Below are 19,870 nucleotides of genomic sequence, written 5' to 3'. Positions count from 1 at the left end.
CTGCCCTCCCATCCCCTCCTCCTTTCTCCTATCTATGTCTTAGGCCTGCCAGTGGTCCCCGCGGGCTTTGTTTCACCCCACTGGTGGCACACAGGGCCGAAGAGGCTGCCGATCCCTGGTATAACACCGCCTGGCTGGGTTGGTTGGGGTACACTTCTCCAGGAGGCAGCAGGAATGGACTAGCCTGGCTCCTCAAGGCCCCTTCCAGCCCTAAGATTCAAAGGCATATGATGTGGAAAGATCTAGATTAGCACTTGCACCCTTTGCACTTAAGGCCCTCTGTAAGTGGGAGTTGGTTGTCTAGTAGACCTCCTGTGTAAGTACCTGTCTTTACCCGCTTTCCACCCAGGATTTTGGTGGGCTGTGCGACACAGCTGGCACCACCAGAGGGCGCCATCCTCAGCAATGGATTCAAAGTGCTAAGGATCAGGAGCTTGAGGTGGTGGGGTGGGGGGCTTGCTCTGATCAAACGGCATTTCGCAGTTCCTCAAAATATTAGAGCTGAAAGGGACTGGTTTGAGAAAGCATCTGGTGCAACCCATCATGTTAGCAGATAAGAAAACTGAGGCCCAAATTGGGACTTTGTTGACCAAGATCACACAGCAAGACAGGAGCAGTGCCTGGCCCTAGACCCAAGTCCAGGGCTGTACCCATGGTGCCACCCAGCCAACCAGTAAAGCGGAGACTGACTCCAGAGTGATGTGAACTGGGGTTCTCCTCTGATGCCCACGCCCTTGGCCAAGCAGAACCGGCAAAAACCTGGGCCTTGAATGACTTAGTAGTAGGCCCTGGGCAGACCTTCCTTCCTGGGCTGGCCAGTCTCCCTCCTGAGGGTTTACATGTTCCAGATTCACTTCTCCAACCCTAAACTGGTGCTTCCTTAAGACAGTGCTTTTTAAGAGCAGACATCTGCAGAAAAAAAAGAAAAATATAAATACAGCACAGAGACCTTTACCCCAGGGTGGAGGGCCAGCCCCTGACCTTCTCGTCTTACTTTCTTTTTCAAGCTGTACATGGTGCGGACCATGCTCGAATCGCTCATCGCAGACAAAAGTGGCTCCAAGAAGACGCTGAGAAGCAGCCTTGATGGACCCATTGTCCTTGCCATAGAGGACTTCCACAAGCAGTCCTTCTTCTTCACGCACCTGCTCAACATCAGTGGTGAGTCGCCATGTCCAGGCAGTGGGGAGAGAATGAGGAGGGTCCCAGGTCCCAGACCCACTAAGGCTTTGGACCAAAAGTTGCAAAAGAAAACAAACAACAACAAACCCAAAAAACGTGGTCATTGATCAAAAGAGGCACATTTTGCTACCAAGATTAAAAAAATGCACCCTTTCTGGTGGGCTTGGAAAGGCCAGGCTCAGTCCAGCTATTCTCACTCTGTTAAATTTGTCTGGTCTTAGTCCCCTCTACTAAGAACTTTATTAAAACCAGCAGCACACCCACAGACATGGCCAGGCATTCGGTCAGTCTTTTGTTTCTAAGCAGTAGCTTTGAGCTGATTAGTCTTGCTGCTCATAGCGAAGGAGGCTTCCGGGGCTATACCCAGCCCTGTGTCCCCGTTTCCTGTGTCCTTGTTAGCAGGATGACTGTGCAGGTGGGACAGGACAAGGGGGAGGGAGAGCGGCATCCAAGGACATGGGAGGGATAATGCCCTGTCACTACTGAGAACTTCTCCATCAGAACGCAGTCCAAGGCTCCTAAGCGGATAGAAGCCAGAATTATCGCGTACCCAAGGAGGCCTGACTGTGGGTTTTTAGGATGGCCTTGTAGGGGGATCATGGAGATTGCGGGCGCCTCTACATTTCTAAAACATCACTGCTCTCCTCCTGCCTGGGGCTGCTACCATGAGCTTAACAAATGCTGTTTTCTAAATAGATATTAGACTGACCTCCAGGTACAAGCGAGTGGGACCCACTGACCAAGTCGTACTTATGAGCACCTGCTGTGTAGTAGTATAGGGGTAAGAACAAAAAAGCAGTAAGAACAAGTTAATAACAATAAGAGCAAAGATCTTCTGGTGCTTCTCGTGTATAAGTCACGACTCTCTCCTTTATGCTTTCAGAAGCCCTGCAGCAGTGTTGTGACCTCTCTCAGCTCTGGTTCCGAGAATTCTTCCTGGAACTAACCATGGGCCGGCGAATCCAGTTCCCAATTGAGATGTCCATGCCCTGGATTCTAACAGACCATATCCTGGAAACCAAAGAACCTTCCATGATGGAGTAAGAGGCAGGCTTGGGTCCGCAAGGAGGTTCCCCGGGTGCAAATGGAGAGCAGTTTGCTACAGAGCTCTGTTCTTTCCAGAACTTTCCAGATTAGGTAGTGTGCCCTTCTAGGGAGAACGCTCGTCCCAAGGATCAGGTCACACCAGATTTGACTCAGCCTTGCAGACAGGCTCAGGATTCTACCGGCCCAGCTACCCCTCCTGGGTTCTGTCAGTCTCAAAGCAGCTGTGCTTGGAAGATAGTCATCTCTGGGGACCAGGAAGCTAATGTCCTTAACTGCCACCTCATTTCTTTTGGTCCCAGACTCATTTTTTCAGGCTTTGGATTTATTAGCATCATGAATGTTCGATTTCTACAGGCAGACCGTAAAGCAAGGCATTCCTGAGGCAGCCTGGAAACATCCGAATGCTGGGAGGCTCTCTCTTCCCGACCCCGAGCTTGTTCCCGTGTTCACCCAACCCTTTGTATTTCCCAGGCTGCAGCAGCTGGCTTGCCTTCGGAGAGATTAGTAAGCTGCCGGCCTCTGCTTTTCTCTCTTCAGGTATGTCCTCTACCCCTTGGACCTGTACAATGACAGCGCCTACTATGCTCTGACCAAGTTTAAAAAGCAGTTCCTGTACGATGAGATTGAAGCTGAGGCAAGTGATACGCTTCTTTTGTTCCTGTAATCTTATTCCGAGACTCTGGACTTTTTAAATCCGTAGCTATCAGCACAAAGTGGGCTGTCTTAGTCCACTTGAAGGCTGCTGTACCAAATTACCCCAGACCGAGTGGTTTATAAACAGCAGAAATGTGTTTCTCACTGTTGTGGAGGCTGGAAGTCTAGATCAGGGAGCCAGCACTGTTGGGCGAGAGCACCTTTCTGGGTCACAGACTTTTCATAGTATCCTTGCATAGTGAAAGGGGAGCGGGAGCTCCCTGTGGTCTCACTCTCATTCTTTTTTTTTTTTTTTTTAAAGATTTTTATTTATTTATTTGATAGACAGAGATCACAAGTAGGCAGAGAGGCAGGCAGAGAGAGAGGAAGGAAAGCAGGCTCCCTGCTGAGCAGAGAGCCTGATGCAGGGCTCGATCCCAGGACCCTGGGGATCATATCCTCAGCCAAAGGCAGAGGCTTTAACCCACTGAGCCACCCAGGCGCCCTCACTGTCATTCTTATTTTTTTTATTTTTTTTAATTCTTTTTTAAAAGATTTTATTTATTTATTTTAGAGAGAGAGAAAGAGTGCATGCACACAACTGGAGGGAGGGGCAGAGGGAGAACATCCCGAGCAGACTCCACGCTGAGCGTAGAGCACAGTGTGGGGCTTGTTCTCACCACACCCAATCTCTTGTACACTTAACCGACGGAGCCACCCAGGTGCCCCCAGTCTCTCTCTTATAAAGCACTAATCCCATTCATGAAGGCTCTACGCTCATGACCTAATCACTTCCCAAAGGCGCCACCATCTAATACCTTCTCTTTTGGGGATTAGAATCTCAACATATGAATTTTGGGGGAACACAGACATTCAGAGTGCGGGATCAGTGACTTGTTCTGGAGAGTGATCTCTTTTTATGACTTTTTTTTAAGATTGCAGTACAGTTGACACCAAATGTTATGTTAGTCTCAGGTGTACAATGCAGTGATTCTACAACTCTATGTATCGTGCTGTGCTCACCACAGATGAGCTCCCGCCTATCCCCACACAGAGCTATTGTAAGATCACTCACTACATGGAGGGTGGTCTTTGCAAATCATGATCATCAAAAAGGACCCAGACCAGGAGGAGGGTCTTTCTTTTTTCAGACATCTTAAGGGACAGCAGATGATGGAACTGCATGAGTAAAATTAATTTTCTAATAGGTCTTTTGTGGTTGAATTATTTGGCTACTAATAATAATAACAGCAGCAATATCATATATCAGTTTTCCTACATTTACAACTTGCCAGGCGCAGGGCTAACCATGATAGAGAGAGACTATTTCAATAACCTTTACAGCAATTTAAGGAGGCGTATGCTATTATCTGTTTTACAGGTAATAAGTCTTAGACTTGAAGTGGTCAGTTATTGTTATGCCAAGGTCACACAGCTTAGGGTGTCACTTGCTAGTACTTCTAGGACTGAAGAAACCATCCTTCCATCTATAAGCTGTTTATTAGAGAGTCACTCAGTGGCTCTATTTCTCTGATGGTCAGGATAAGCTAGGTTATGCTGCAGTAACAAATAACCACAAATTCTTAGTACCTTGAAATCAAAGGCTTATTTCTCCATTATGGGCTGGTTGGGGACTCTGGTCCACACAGCCTTCAAGTTGGGATTCACGTGGAACATTCACTAATTGCCGTGGCAGGGGGAGGTGTTCCTGGTATTTAAAACTTCCACCTGGAAATGATACATGTCATTGGTCAAAGCAAGTCTCATGACCATACCTCCTTTTCAGAGAGGAGAAAGGAAGTACAACCCTGCCACATGCAAGGACCAGAATCACGAGACCAGTGGTAGTGATGGCTACCAGATCTTCTCTGTTTTGCCTTCTGGGAACTGGGATGGTAGTCTCGGTTTGGCTTAACTGCATGGGACTATATAAACACAGACTGAGGCCCATTAGGTGAAAATGTCATAGAAATTTATGACATTCTTTCTTTCTTTCTTTTTTTTAAAATGAAGATTATTTATTTGTTTGACAGACAGAGATCAGAAGTAGGCAGAGAGGCAGGGAAGCAGGCTCCTCACTGAGCAGAGAGCCCGATGTGGGGTTCCCACATCCCAGGACCCTGACATCATGACCTGAGCCGAAGGCAGAGTCCTAATGCACTGAGCCACCCAAGCGCCCAACATTCTTTTTTTTTTTTTTTTTTTAAGATTTTATTTATTTGACAGAGAGAAATCACAAGTAGACAGAGAGGCAGGCAGAGAGAGAGAGGGAAGCAGGCTCCCTGCTGAGCAGAGAGCCCGATGCGGGACTCGATCCCAGGACCCTGAGATCTTGACCCGAGCCAAAGGCAGCGGTTTAACCCACTGAGCCACCCAGGCGCCCCAACATTCTTATTTATAAAGGAAAGACATGAACATTTCTCCACCAACTTAGTCTGACAGTTTATGTATCTCAAAGGAGATCTAGTAGAAAAGCTGCTTGCTTTCTCTAGCCTCTGATTTCTATGGGAGTTGAAGATCCTCATGGGCCCTGACACAGATCTCTTCTCCCGAGCACAGACTTGGGAAGAGAGATTCTAGGAGACCAGTGAACGGGTTGCATCTCAGCTCTGACAACTCCATGTTCTGACACGGTCTTATACACTTGTGTTCTCCAGCAGGTGAAAAACAGAACAGATCTAGAGTGTCATGTGGCCAAGTGAGATTTTTTAAAATAAATGGAAAGAAAGCACACAACCAGGCCCTGGGTAATATTTCGAGGGCATGCGGCCAAAGTACACACTGAGACCCCCAACTTGTGGCCTGCCCCATTTCTCTTTCTATCCCCCAACTCTGTTCTGCACGACAAAGGGCCTCATGTGCACGGGTGTGGATAGCCAAGCTGTGGCTGCCACCACTGCCCACAAACCGCGGTCCCTGAGCTAACTCCCGACACCTGCCGTGGGGTCCACCCTCAGGGGTGATACCAGGGAGAATAGCAGACAAGCCTGGAAGGGGCTTGGGCTTTTGGGGCAAGGACACTCAAGGCTTAGGGTATGAGTGACACCCCCACCTTGACTCTGCGGGTTCTTCAACTGGAGGATGGCCCGGTGGGAACCCTTGAAACACAAAGTCCAGAGCAGAGGCCGTGGTTCCCTGCAGATGAGGGCAGAGCTGCACACAGTTCTGGGTTGCGTGTTCAGAATAACATCTGGGGTGTAAAATCAGAGATACAGGACCTTCTCAGATAAAGAATTAACCTTCCGGAGCTGAGAATTTGAAAAATCAGTCACCTAAATAGGCTCCATTGGGCAGTCCCATGGTGCCCCGCCACACGCAGCCCTGGCTCATCGAAGCCCCGCGCTTGGCTGCTTCTTGCCCTCCATAGACGGTTTGGTTTTGGTGCTGTGTCCGACATGAACATCTCACCCAAGCCTCACGGTCTGCCACTGATGTGACGAGTCGCTGAAATGGCACGAGGATCCCATAGTCATTAAGAACCAAAGGTTTTTAGGTAAAGTTTGGAAAAAAGAGATTTTTCAGTTTCCAAGGACCATCCGATTCTTCCTTGGTCAAACAAGGGCAAATAAAGTGAAAGGGAAAGGCGAGGAAGTCCAGCAGGAGAGAGGATGGGTGGAATGATGTGAGCGATTACAGGATATGAAGAGCTATCTTGCCTTCCCTGGGGAGGGCTGTTCCCCAACAGACCTTTGAACTTTGCCTTCTCTTTGCCTAAGGGCATTGAAATTGAGGGACCAAACCTCTTAACTTACTTAACTCCAGAATCTTTTTTTTTTTTTTTTTTTTTTTTTTTTGCTATTCAAAGTGTCTTGCCCCACAGCACACAATACCACCCAGCTATCCCTTGCGGCTCAGGTATAATGTAAGCTAGACACACACAGCTGACGTTCCTGCTTCCCTGTCCCCAGGTGAACCTGTGCTTTGATCAGTTTGTCTACAAGCTGGCGGACCAGATCTTTGCCTACTACAAAGCCATGGCTGGCAGGTACGAGGTTCCTGGGGCTGTGAGCAACAAACGTTCTCAGCCAGCCACCCGTGACACATGGTTTCCTGTCATAAATCCTCTCTTCTTCTTTAGCCTCTGAGAGATCCTGTGGGCCTGAACTGGGTGCTAAAATATAGGATAAAGGAAAATAGGCAGGTTTGGTGCTGCCCCTCATGGAGCTTACAGTCTAGGAGGGTATCAGATATTAACACAAACCAATGAGAGCACAACGAAAGTGAGGTTGCATGCTTCCCACAAAGGAAACATCCATGGGAATCTGCGAATCTAGAATAGTTAAACCAGAACTAGTCTATGGGGTGAGGAACTGGAAAGGCTGTCCTGAGAAAGTAACATTTGCGATCTTATCTGAAGTTATAGGCATTAAATAAAACTAAGGATGGGACAGGAAGTTGCAGGCAGAGGAACTGCTTGTGCAAAGTCCCTGTGGCAGAAATATTGTACTGACAGCATGCCCACTCCATAGGGCAGTTGAGACCGTTACTGTGACTTAGTTCCTGTAAATGTCTCATCCACAGGCCACCAGAGGAGGCAAGCTGCAAAACAAAGCTGTAGAGATAGGCCAGGCTCACGTGATGAGGCTTGTAGTCATTTCTCTAGGAGGAATCGAATCTCCCAGGATAATTTCAAAAGAATGACAGGAACCAAATTCAATTTTTATTTTTAAAAATTTGCCCTTGTAAAAAACAAAAATGTGGAGAATGGATTGGTGGTGAGCAAGAATGGGTAAATAAAGGCCAGATAGGAGACTGGTGAAGAAGTCGGGGTAAGATGCTTTTCATGGGTCGGGAGCCTCGTTGGTAGTGCCAGTATGTGTGGATTGAGTAAATTCCTGGGTTTCAAGAACCCATAACCATACCGGTCAAGAAAAGCCTCAAAATAGGTATCTCCCTTCTTACTGGAAATCCAATGTACAAATCAGTTGTGTCAAGAATAGTTACTCAACTGTCATAAATAATTTTTCTTTTCACATGGGGCATTTGCTTCCTTTTGCTTTGACAGCTAGAGTTGGTCTGACATACTTCAGATAGGAGTTGATGTCAGAACACACCAGTTTCTGTTAACACAGACGCGCATTGAGTGAAGCGAACGGCTCTTAACGATGGAAAGTACACAAAGCATGTTCTTCCAGGGAAGACACAGGTTACACAGCCTCCCATGAAGTAGTCACTCAGCATGTATCTGGGTTGAATGGGATGCAGTTACAACAGGGAGCTGGGCCTCCAGTGTCTCTAAGATGATTCTCCTTTCAAATATGCTGTATACACAAACTCAGACTTGCCAAACCCTGGGTCTTTGTTTACTGAGTTTCTAGAACATTCTAATCTGAAAAATGTCCCTGAATCTGTACTACTCCCTGTAAGATCAATGGTTTCCAAAATTATGGGGGGCTGGGTGAGGTTGAGAGAGATGAGGAGAGTCCCAGAAAGCATGGCAGAGAAAGAATGACCCAGGTCAGTGCTGTCCATTAGAAATACAGTGGAACCACGAATGTGAGCCACAAGTGTTTTATATTTTTTAGTAGCCATATTTTAAAAAGGAAAGAATAATAGGTAAAATCAATTTGAGTAATATATTTTATTAATCCAGTATATCTAAAATATAGGTTCAACATGAAATCAATATACAAATTATTAAAGAGCTAGTTTTCTTGTTTTTTCCTAAGTCTTCAAAATCTAGTGTGTGCTTTATACTGCTAGCACATCTCCACCCGGACCCACCACATCGCAGGTGTGGGGTAAGCTCCTGTAGCTGGTGGCCACTGTCTGAGCCTGATGGTGTAGACTCAGATGACGTCACTTTCCTACCTAAAGCCCTTCAATGGCTGCCAGTGACCTCTAGCAAAATCTAACTTCTTTACTGGGGTTGACATAGTCCCATGTGATCTGGCCCCCAGGTTAACTTCATTTTTTTTTAAACTTTTTTTTTTTTATTTTATTTATTTATTTGACAGAGAAAGATCATGAGTAAGCAGAGAGGCAGGCAGAGAGAGGAGGAAGCAGGCTCCCCGCTGAGCAGAGAGCCCGATGTGGGGCTCGATCCCAGGACCCTGAGATCACGACCTGAGCTGAAGGCAGAGGCTTAACCCACTGAGCCACCCAGGCACCGCTAACTTCATTTTTAAAAAAGATTTTATTTATTTGAGAGAGTGAGGGAGTGAGAAAGAGCTCAAGCCAGGGAAGGGGCAGAGGGAGAGGAGGAGCAGACTCCCCACTGAGCAGGGAGCCCAATAAGGGGTTTGATCCCAGGACACCAGCATCATGACCTGAACTGAAGGCAGATACTTAACTGACAGAGCCACCCAGATGCTCCCCCAGGTTAACTTTATCAATTCGTATTTGCATCGTGGTCTCCAGCATGCCTGGTCCGTTATGCATGCTGACCAGCTTTTCTTTTCTCTGCCAGAAGCACTCTTCCCCCCAGATCTTAATATTTTTAGCATTCAGGTGTCCGTCCAGCTGGACTGCTTTAGAGAGGCTTTCCCTGACCTCCAAACACCGAATGATCCTGTTTTATTAGCTTCAGAGCACTATTACCCTGAAGTCTGTACCTCAGTATGATAAGTAATAATAGTACGTCTACAGAAGGTCGTCATGAGATTAAAAATGACTGTGTACACGTAGATGTGCGCCTGATAAGTCCTAAATGCTGTGCAGTTATTTCCTCTTCCCTGAAATTGTTTTATTCTTCTATTTATCCAGTTACCAGTTTCTCTTCACTAGACATAAGCTCCGTGAGGACAGGAACTTTGTGTCCCCAGTATCAGAATGTTCCCCGGGATATGATAAGCATGCACTCGATTACTTTTTTGGTAAATGAATAAAAGAGGGAAGTGGTTCCACTTCTGTGTTGCTTGTCTTCAACTTAGAAATTGTGCTTCATGTTGAGCTTTTGTGGCTAAAAAGAAATCTGCATTTTGCTCTAAAGCAAAAACCAGTTGTAATTGAAATACATAAGCTAGCACTTCCTAGAGTAGACCCTCTGGTCGGAAATAGATGTGGCTGGGTGTCTGAAAACCATCCACGGTCATGTTACTGGCCTTACATAACTGTTCTCCCTTGCAGTGTCCTGTTGGATAAACGTTTTAGGGCTGAATGTAAGAATTATGGAGTCATCATTCCGTACCCACCGTCCAACCGCTACGAAACACTGCTGAAACAGAGACACGTGCAGGTACGGTGAAGGAAGCCAGAGGGCAAGTGGGACAGGCTAGAGAGTAGCCGCGAAGCGAGCGGGGAGATTGGAAATCAGGACTGCATACTCTCCACCCCGAATGCCACCCGTGTGGACTTCTGAGCATGGGTGTGGCACAGCCTCAGTCTTAGAAGCAACAAAGAGGCATTGACATCCTATGGTTCAAGTTCTAGGCTTCTCAGTCCACTTGCAGCTCACCTCTGGGGAGTCATGGCCACCAAAGCCTTTGTCTTCTTGTCATAAGCCGTGGCTCACTTCCTTCCATGGGGGCTGCCACTCAGAAATGGGTAAATCTCTTCTTGAGCAGGGCCTGCAGACTGGTCCAAGCAAAGGCAGGCTGCTTCAGGCTTTGAACTGAAGCGTGTCCGCTAAACCTACGCTAGAAAGCATTTTGTTTTTGTGGAGTTGCTTTCTGTTTACATTTGACCCCAGATGTAGAGGCAATAAATGCTGCCAGGAGCTCAGACACATATCCCTGCTTAAAAATGTTCACTTGAGGCAGGCAGGCAAAATACGAGATGTTCCCGCTGTTAGCCGCGTGGAGCTGGTAGGGCCTTGATGCCGTGACCGCCGCGCTCAGGATGGGGGCCACGGTGTTTGTGGGGCAGACCCAGGTGAAAGGCCACAGCCGACAAGTGCCCCGGGTGCAGAGGAGGGGGTTACCCTGGAAACCCGGGGCATTTTCATTGCTGTGAGAAATCAAAGGGAAGTGGAGAATAATGAGAGAGAAAAGCACATCTTCACCTCTGTCAGCAGCAGGAGCTCAGTGCTTTCCTCTGGCCTCTCAGGAAATTACAGCCATCAGTTACTGTTGCAGCCAGCATTAGTCACAGAACATTAAATACTGAGGGCTTCAGGTGTGCACAAGGTGCCTGCTGGGGGTCTTAGTCAGTTGGTAGAAAATCTCCCAAAAGGGAAGTAGAACGAAAAAAAAAAAGTAAAACAGTTCAGAATAAACCTTGGGCACCTAGCAAAGCGCAGTGCACACAGCAGGTACCGAGTAGATGTTTACTGCTATTTGCACAGCATCTGCGATGATGCCCATATGTGTGTGCCCTGGAGGGAATTAGCAGAAGTTAGGTTTTCCATCCCGCCCTGCATGCTCATGCTTGTATGCTCATCCCCATAAAGGCCGGCAGTAGGCCCTTGCCGAGGGAGCTGCTACTCTCCGGTGATCGAGGTGGGGCGCAGGACCGTTGTGGGAAGGACCTCACGGCTCAATTTAGGATGTCAACATTGTACGGGGTGCCGGAGCTTGTCCTGAGTCTTTTCCAGCAGTCTGGAGGCACCGTATTTTTCCTCAACTTCTTATATTTCAAACTTATAGGAGTTGAAGGAAAAATACAATGAACATATATATACTCTACAGGCAGATTTGTGATCATTAATATTTTACTCAATTGGTTTACTTTCTCTTATGTACATATTTTTTTCTTTCTCGTGAATACAGTACAAAAAATAAAATAGTTAGGAATAATCCTTGGACACCTAGCCAAGAGCAGTATATGAATATGCATGTGTGTGTGTCTAAAATATAGGTAAATAGTATGTAAATATTTAAGTAGTATATAATATAATAAATATAATGAAATAGCATATAAATAGTAAATAAATACATAAGTAGTAAATATATATAGTATATAAAGATATAGTATATATAAATAATTTAAAAGAATACGTATATATGTAACATTAAATTATATTTATGTTTTAAATATATGTGCTCTTTTTCTTAGCCATTTGAGAGTAAGTTGCAGATGACACTTCACCCATGAATACCTCAGCATGTATCTCCTAAGAATGAGGGCATTATCTCATATTCAATATAGAATGATCATACTCAGGAAATTTAACAATATTGTTTTCTGCATAGAGTCCCCATTTGTCCCAGTTATGTCCTTTATGCTTTTAATCCAGTTTCTTATGTTGCATTGCATTCAGTTGTTATGTGCCTATGAGAACCTTAAGTAACTTCTGTCTCTGTCACTTCCATGCAGCTACTGGGTAGATCAATTGACTTGAACAGACTCATTACCCAGCGCATCTCTGCCGCCATGTATAAATCCTTGGACCAGGCCATCAGCCGCTTCGAGAGTGAAGACCTGACTTCCATCGTGGTAAGAGACTGGGGGCCCGTGGAGTTCTGTTCTGGGATTCCTTAGACTTGAAGCCTAGTTGGAGGTGTTGCTAGCCTAGTACTGAGCTAGTTAAAGAGAAGCAGTGAGTCTCTTTCCCAGCCGAATGGAACGGTGCGGGGGTGAGGGGGGTGCTTAAAAAGAATAAGAGTGATCTTACCCTCCTGGTTGCCTTGAGATCTCTGACATGGCTAGCCCTGGGGCAAAGTTGCTTGTCCTTTGGGTTTCTACAGAGCTGAGCCTGTGCAGGGAAGGTCCTGAGAAGCTAAGGAAGGTTGCACACAGGGTGGGCATCGTGGGTGTGCAGTATAGGGTCAGAAGGGCTCTGTGTTGGGTTCACTGCTCTGCCATTGCCATCTTGAAGTCCTTAATTGTTTAACAAGGGTCCCCACGTTTCCAGTTTGCACTGGGATCTGGAAACCCTGTCTTTGATCCTGATGCACAAGGAAGGAGCAGGCTCCCTTCATTGAGATGCTCTCTGCTCATTCTTCCTCTCCAAGAATTAGAATAAACTTGATCAACCAGTCTGCATCAACAGAAGATTTTAATGCTTTCCAAAGCAGATGAGTAGGAGGAATGAGAGAAACAGAAAATCACCATGAGAATGCTACAGTGACAATTGTGAGCAAAATCCAGTAATGGATGCTAAAATTAGTACGTGGGACTTTGAAAAGCACATTTTATGGTTCCTCTTGTTACGAGGTCCTTAGAGTCAGTCCTTAGAGTCGTCATATGCATAGAGACAGAAAGTGGAATGATTACCAGGGACAAGGATATTAGTGTACGGAGTTTTGGTTGAGAGAAATTAAGTTCTGGAGCTCAGTGGTGGTATGGTGGCACAGTCATGTGAGTGAACTGAATGCCACCGAACTATACACTCAAAAATGGTGTCAGTGGTAAGTTTTCTGTTACATATATTATAGATATAAAAATATAAATATTTTTTAAAAATAAAAATTATAAAATAAAAATGGAATTTTTATAAAAATAAAAAATAAAAATATAAGTGTAAAATGGACCACAATTTAAAAAATTACTCAGAAGTTAAACAAAAAACAAACCAAAAAAACAAGAAGCATGATTCTTGCATAGTCTCAAACTATCTCCTTCAAGATATTTATGAACTTCAAAAGGAAGGTTAGTAATTTTACCGTGGGAACACCATCTTTTTTTTTTTTTTTTTTACATTTTTTTTTACATTTTATTTATTTTTTCAGCGTAACAGTATTCATTCTTTTTGCACAACACCCAGTGCTCCATGCAAAACGTGCCCTCCCCATTACCCACCACCTGTTCCCCCAACCTCCCACCCCTGACCCTTCAAAACCCTCAGGTTGTTTTTCAGAGTCCATAGTCTCTTATGGTTCGCCTCCCCTCCCCAATGTCCATAGCCCGCTCCCCCTCTCCCAATCCCACCTCCCCCCAGCAACCCCCAGTTTGTTTTGTGAGATTAAGAGTCATTTATGGTTTGTCTCCCTCCCAATCCCATCTTGTTTCATTTATTCTTCTCCTATCCCCCTACCCCCCCATGTTGCTTCTCCATGTCCTCATATCAGGGAGATCATATGATAGTTGTCTTTCTCCGATTGACTTATTTCACTAAGCATGATACGCTCTAGTTCCATCCACGTCGTCGCAAATGGCAAGATTTCATTTCTTTTGATGGCTGCATAGTATTCCATTGTGTATATATACCACATCTTCTTTATCCATTCATCTGTTGATGGACATCTAGGTTCTTTCCATAGTCTGGCTATTGTAGACATTGCTGCTATAAACATTCGGGTACACGTGCCCCTTCGGATCACTATGTTTGTATCTTTAGGGTAAATACCCAGTAGTGCAATTGCTGGGTCATAGGGTAGTTCTATTTTCAACATTTTGAGGAACCTCCATGCTGTTTTCCAGAGTGGTTGCACCAGCTTGCATTCCCACCAACAGTGGAGGAGGGTTCCCCTTTCTCCACATCCTCTCCAGCATCTGTCATTTCCTGACTTGTTAATTTTAGCCATTCTGACTGGTGTGAGGTGATATCTCATTGTGGTTTTGATTTGTATTGTGGGAACACCATCTTAACCAAGCATCAAAAGTCAACAACAGGGGCGCCTGGGTGGCTCAGTGGGTTAAGCCGCTGCCTTCGGTTCAGGTCATGATCTCAGGGTTCTGGGATCGAGTCCCGCATCGGGCTCTCTGCTCAGCAGGGAGCCTGCTTCCCTCTCTCTCTCTCTGCCTGCCTCTCTGCCTACTTGTGATCTCTTTCTGTCAAGTAAATAAATAAAATCTTTAAAAAAAAAAAAAAGTCAACAACACTGGCAATAATCTATATTCATGTAACCCCGCTATGTATTCTTCTGAGGTATTCTTGTCAAAAGGCATCTTCTCAATCTAATCATGAGAAAATATCAAGTAAACCCCAATTAAATGGCATTTAAACAATGAACAGCACTTTTCAAAAGCATCCAGATCATAAAAAGACGAAGACTGAAAAATGTCAGTGATTGAAAAAAGTCTAAGACATGACAACCAGAAGCAATGTGGGATTCCAAATTGAATCACAGAATAGAAAAGAGGCCCCTTGTGGAGAATCTGGCGAAATCTGAGTAAGTTGTGTCATTTAGTTAATAGAAGTGGACAAATGTCAATTTCCGACTTTAAATAATTATGCCAAGGTTATGTAAGCTGTTAACATTGGGGAAATTGGGTCAAGGATATGCAGGAACTCTGCTTTTTCATTCACAGAAAAGTGAATTATTTCAAAATAAAAAAAGTTTTGTTTTTTAAATGGACAAAGTGGTTTAAAAAAAAAAGTGACTAGGGACTAGGGCTCTAGAGTCAAAAAGACCTGGGGTCCCAGTCCTGGACCTGCCACTTACTAGCCGGCAATTTTGGCCAATTACTTAACCTCTACAGGCTCATTTCCCCATCCACACGATGGAGGAATATTAGAATTCATCATATAGTTTTTTTTATATATAGTTTCATATATATATAGTTTTTATATATAGTTTTTTATAGTTTTTTCATAAGGATCCTTATAAGGATAAGGATTTTTTTTTAATTTTATTTTTTATATTTTTATTTTTATATTTTTTTGTATTTTTTATTTTCTCTTTTCCTTGCATTTAATAAATAACAGCTTCTGAAAAAAAGGTGAGAAAAAGAAAGGGGAAAAAAGAAAATAGGAACATAGAAATTTGGGGCTACAATGAGACATTCTCAGGGTGAATTTTTAGCAGCATTTCCTACAAGGACTTGCCCCCATCTACCCACCTAAGTCCTGGTCAGTTACTTTAGGAGACTTCCATATAGCGGATGTTCTTCTGGGAGATCTATTTTAAGAAGTAGATTTTTCTTGAAAGGAAGGAAGGAATAGGTTTTTCTTTGTTGATGCCAGAATGTTAGCAGTGATCATCTCCAAGGGATGGGATTTTTTGCTTTTCGTCTTTGTTGTTTATCTCTATCTTCTAGCTGTCCAGTAATGAATGGGCATATCTCATGGAAAAAGTGGTTTGGGGTGTGTGTGGGTGTCCACAGCCTCTTCCCATCCCTTGAAAGGCACTGAATGTTCTTTTAGCTGAGAACAAAACCAAAACAAGCAGTGAAAGCGGTTGTTTATCAGGTGAGGGCATCAGCCCCTGGGGAGCAGCCACTCCCTGCGAAGACCAGGAAGAGGAGACCCCAGGGATGCTCTCTCCTGTGGGGTCAGGAGGCCCCTACTGGCCTTGTCTGAGAAGCTTCTGCCTCTTCGAGAAACAGCCTGCGGAATCTGCTCCCTCAGCCCTTCCCTCCACCTTGGAAACTCCATCCTGGGTTGGGAAGGTAGCTTGATGAGGCCAATCTGGGAGGGTGACAGAGATTTCTTCAATCACCCGTCCCCATCCTACGCAGCCGAGCAAATAGAGTCCCGGAGAGATCCAACGCTGAATCTGAGGGCTGGCAGCTTGCAGGCTGTGTTTTGTTTAGGCTGCAGAGCACATGTGAAATTTTGAGCCAACATTTAACATTTGGAAGAATCTGAATAAAAGTGCAGAAACTTTGGCAACCTCACACCAGCCTTTCCAGATGGCAGCGATCATCTAGAAATGACTAGACGATCTCGTCAGCTGGGCTGTGCTCTCTTCAGCTTGCGGCCAGCCCCGCTGGCGCACCTCATTCCTGTGTAGGACCTTCCATGCCCCGCTGCACCTGACTTAGAGACCCCTGTTCTTCTCACCCGCCTGGGGCCGCAGAGCTTGTCAGCAGTCCAGTGTGGCTGACACAGCTTTTCTGGTTCCCATCCAAGAGCTCTCTCCAGCCTTCACAGAAGTTGCCCCACTAGGTGTTTCATTTCCCCAGTTCTGCTTCTCTGTGTTGCCCCCTGTAAACCAGCTCTACTCTGGAAAACTGAGACCCTCTCAGAAGGCGGCTGAACCTCTTATGAGGCCTTCTCAACCTTCTGCGCCAAGCTTGATGCCCTGAGCTCCACATCCCAGAGGCAAGTGCCCTCTGAGGATTTAAAGGCTGGAAGAACACGGGTGAGGCCAACACAGGGCTTGGATTACCTATCAAACCTCGATAGGATCACCTGTCAGAAACTGTTGCGTGGCGGGAGAAGTAGACCCGCGTTTCCAGCAGCCCCACATCAGCAGTGTTGAGAATCCCTCCTGTGGTCTCCCGTGTAAATGCTGACATGCATTTGTGAGACTTAAAATCACAGAACATTAGAACAGAAACTGTTCCCTGGTTCTTTATTAGCAGTTATCTTCCTGGTAACACGGCCCCTCAGTGTGCATGGGACTCCATAAAGTCACTGACGTTTACTCCATTTATTTTATATATTTCATTTTTTTACCCATCCGAAGCAAATGGGCACAGAGGGTCTGGCTGGGTAGGCCCCAAGAGACCGAAGCTGAGAGGTGATTCTTTGTCTCTGCCCTTCATTGACTTCACGGTGCACAAGGACTGGAGACTTGCTCTTATCCAGCTGCCATTCCAGAATTGAAATCTAGATTTTGACCTTCTTTGGAAAGACAGTGAGCGCTGACCTCACTGAGCCCATTCTGAGGAGGCAACAGCTCTGTGGAGTGAAGTAAGAGCTCCACACTTGTCTGGCCAGACATTTTGCCACAGCCAGCAGCCCAGACCCCGGGAATCCCACCTGCCCCTGCCCGTCTCCCTTCCCTGAGCTGACTGGCTTCCACAGCCATCCAAGTTTGCCGGCTTCCATCCACTTCTACACCCCCCATTTAGAGCCATAGCATCTGACTTTCAGAAGGACAAAGCTCCAAGGTTGGAAGCGTGTTCTGGGGCCTCCACCCGGCCACACTCGGGACCCCCAGCCAGCATGGGGGTGCTTTGGGGCCGATGAGAACAAAACTGATTCCCTGGTGTGGGGCTGTGTCCTATAACCGACTGTAGGCACCTGAGCTCCTTATCCCAGCCACTGAAGCTGGCCCTGTGGCTGTCCCACCTCCTGGCCACCCTCTGGTCCACTGCCGTTGCCAGTGTGCGTGAAGTTTTTTTTTTTTATTGTCAGACCATCTTTACTGTAATCATCAAGGGCTTTCTTAGCAGATTGCTCCTTTATTCCAGGCAGCTCTGCCCTACGGGCCCAAACACATGTGATCTGAAGGCAGAAGACCCAGGATCACACACTAAACCGTGATCTGTATTCTCTGTGTGACTTTGGGCAAGTTACTTCACCTTCTGGGCCTCATGTGTCCCCTCTATGAAACAGGAGCCGTGGTACCCGTCTCAAAAGAGGGCTTGACCACAACAATGTGGGAGTGTCCTAGAGCCTCACAAAGAGGGACAGCTTGTCTCTCTGCACAAGACTGTGCTTTGATTCTTTTTCAGAGCAGCACGACAGGGGACTAAAGTCAGCCCAGAGGGTTTCACCCTCATACTTGCCAACGAATGTGGTGACCTGTTGTGTCTACATATTGTCTGCTTTGCTCCCGTTCTCTGCCTGAAGGCAGGGTTCCGAGCAGTCAGCCCACAGCGCACGTGAGACCTCGGCCCACGGCTTTCAGCTGCACTTTTGCCAGCTCATCACCCACCCTGTGACCAGAAGACCCAGGAGGAATCCAAAGGAGAGGGCATTCTGCCTCCAGCTAGTTTTAAGAGTCCTGTAATATACAGCGGTTAAGGATATGGACTTAGGAGCCCAGCTTCCTGGATTTGGAGTCAAGTTTTTCAACTTCTCCAAACCTCAGTTTCTCTAATGCATTAAGTAAGGGGTTTGTAAGGGGTTTTTTAAGCATTAAATGAGTTAAGACACCTTAAGTGCCGAGGATACCGTTCAGTGTATATTAAATTGAACCACACAAAACTACTTCTATTCGATGGTATTTAACCTAAAAAAACAGTAGTTTCATGTGGTCTAACCAAGTAGTAAGAACGTAGCGGGTGGTAACTCTTATGATGGCTTTCTGCACGGCAGACATACAGCCCCTGGTGACAGCTAGGCCCACCTTCCTTTTGTTTACGTGCAATGCTGAGAAGCAAGCTTTTTCCTCACCAGTGTGGAGACTGGAAGGCAAGCGGGCATGTCTCCCCCCAAGGGGGTACAGATGGGAATCGTGCATGATCTGTGGCCTCCTTCCCAGGCCAAGTGGGCAGCTTTTCTGCACAGACTCTGGGGATCCCTCCTCTGAAGACAGGCACATGGTCACGTGTGGTCTCCCCATCAGCCGTGGGGAGCTTGCCTGAGGGGCTCTCCCCCACTGGAGAGGAAGCCGTGAGATGAAGCGGGCCACGTGGGGAGCATGTAGGGTGTGTATGTACATCCTCAGCAGCTGTGGACTCTCTCCGGCAGGAGCTGGAGTGGCTGCTGGAGATCAACCGGCTCACGCACCGGCTGCTCTGTAAGCATATGACCCTGGACAGCTTCGATGCCATGTTCCGGGAGGCCAACCACAACGTGTCTGCCCCCTATGGCCGCATCACCCTCCACGTCTTCTGGGAGCTGAACTTCGACTTCCTCCCCAACTATTGCTACAACGGGTCCACCAACCGGTAAGGGAGTCCCTGTGCACAGGGGGCCGGGGTGGGCTGGGGGGCGTGGAAGCAGTCCCTTCCTGGAACAGGTGTCTCGGGGAGTCCCTGTGTCCGCAGTCTCTGTGCTGGGGGTGGGGAGGCCACAGGGAACAAGCCTGCCTCTGAGGGCCTTCAGGCAAGGAGGATACAGGGGGAAAATGGGAAGAGTGAATTAAGAGATGGAGGAAAGCACCAGTCACGAGAGAGAGAAAACACCGCCACCTGATCTGACCTGGGAAGTGATGGGAACCCCAAGAGAGGCTTCCTCCTCTGACAAGTAGTGCTTGAGTAGAGATGTGAAGGTTAAGTAGGAGTAAATAAGGTGAAAAGACAGGAGAAGACTATTCCAGGCAAAGTCTCCACGGAGCGGAGAGTGTGTGGTGGGAATGGCGCCAGTGGAATGAGGCAGTGCCGCAGAAGTTAGTACAGGACCCGGAGGAAGCAGGAGCCGGGCCGTGCGTTATTCCACAGGCCAGCCTAGGAGCAGGCATGGCGCTTTCTGAGCCGATGGTACTTCGATGACGATATCCACATACGTGAATACGTTTGTGCAAAGTAGGCACACACAGCCCTGCGTCAGGCACCGAGGGGAGGACCTGACCTAATCCCTTATCCTCACAGAGGTTCAAATCCTACCAGAAGCGGAGAGATGCGTTCA

General features: G+C 46.6%; 1 protein-coding gene across 4 annotated transcripts in view; it reads left to right on the top strand.

The window, feature by feature from the left end:
• CYFIP2 (cytoplasmic FMR1 interacting protein 2) overlaps positions 1–19,870 on the top strand; it is a 125,505-nt gene that overhangs the window by 51,402 nt on the left and 54,233 nt on the right. For 3 of the 4 annotated variants that reach the window (XM_045999388.1, XM_045999390.1, XM_045999389.1), the window contains exons 16-23: positions 44–118; positions 1,008–1,161; positions 2,066–2,222; positions 2,767–2,863; positions 6,771–6,847; positions 9,931–10,039; positions 12,058–12,177; positions 18,992–19,191. In XM_045999388.1, coding sequence (XP_045855344.1) covers positions 44–118; positions 1,008–1,161; positions 2,066–2,222; positions 2,767–2,863; positions 6,771–6,847; positions 9,931–10,039; positions 12,058–12,177; positions 18,992–19,191 — 989 coding nt within the window. The remainder of the gene's footprint in view (positions 1–43; positions 119–1,007; positions 1,162–2,065; positions 2,223–2,766; positions 2,864–6,770; positions 6,848–9,930; positions 10,040–12,057; positions 12,178–18,991; positions 19,192–19,870) is intronic. The other variant, XM_045999391.1, reaches the window with a different exon arrangement.

This window comes from Meles meles, chromosome 3 (assembly GCF_922984935.1).
Source record: "Meles meles chromosome 3, mMelMel3.1 paternal haplotype, whole genome shotgun sequence".
Classification (NCBI taxonomy): Eukaryota; Metazoa; Chordata; class Mammalia; order Carnivora; family Mustelidae; genus Meles; species Meles meles.
Note: the sequence above shows the minus strand (reverse complement) of the source record. Positions and strands in the feature narration are given on the sequence as shown.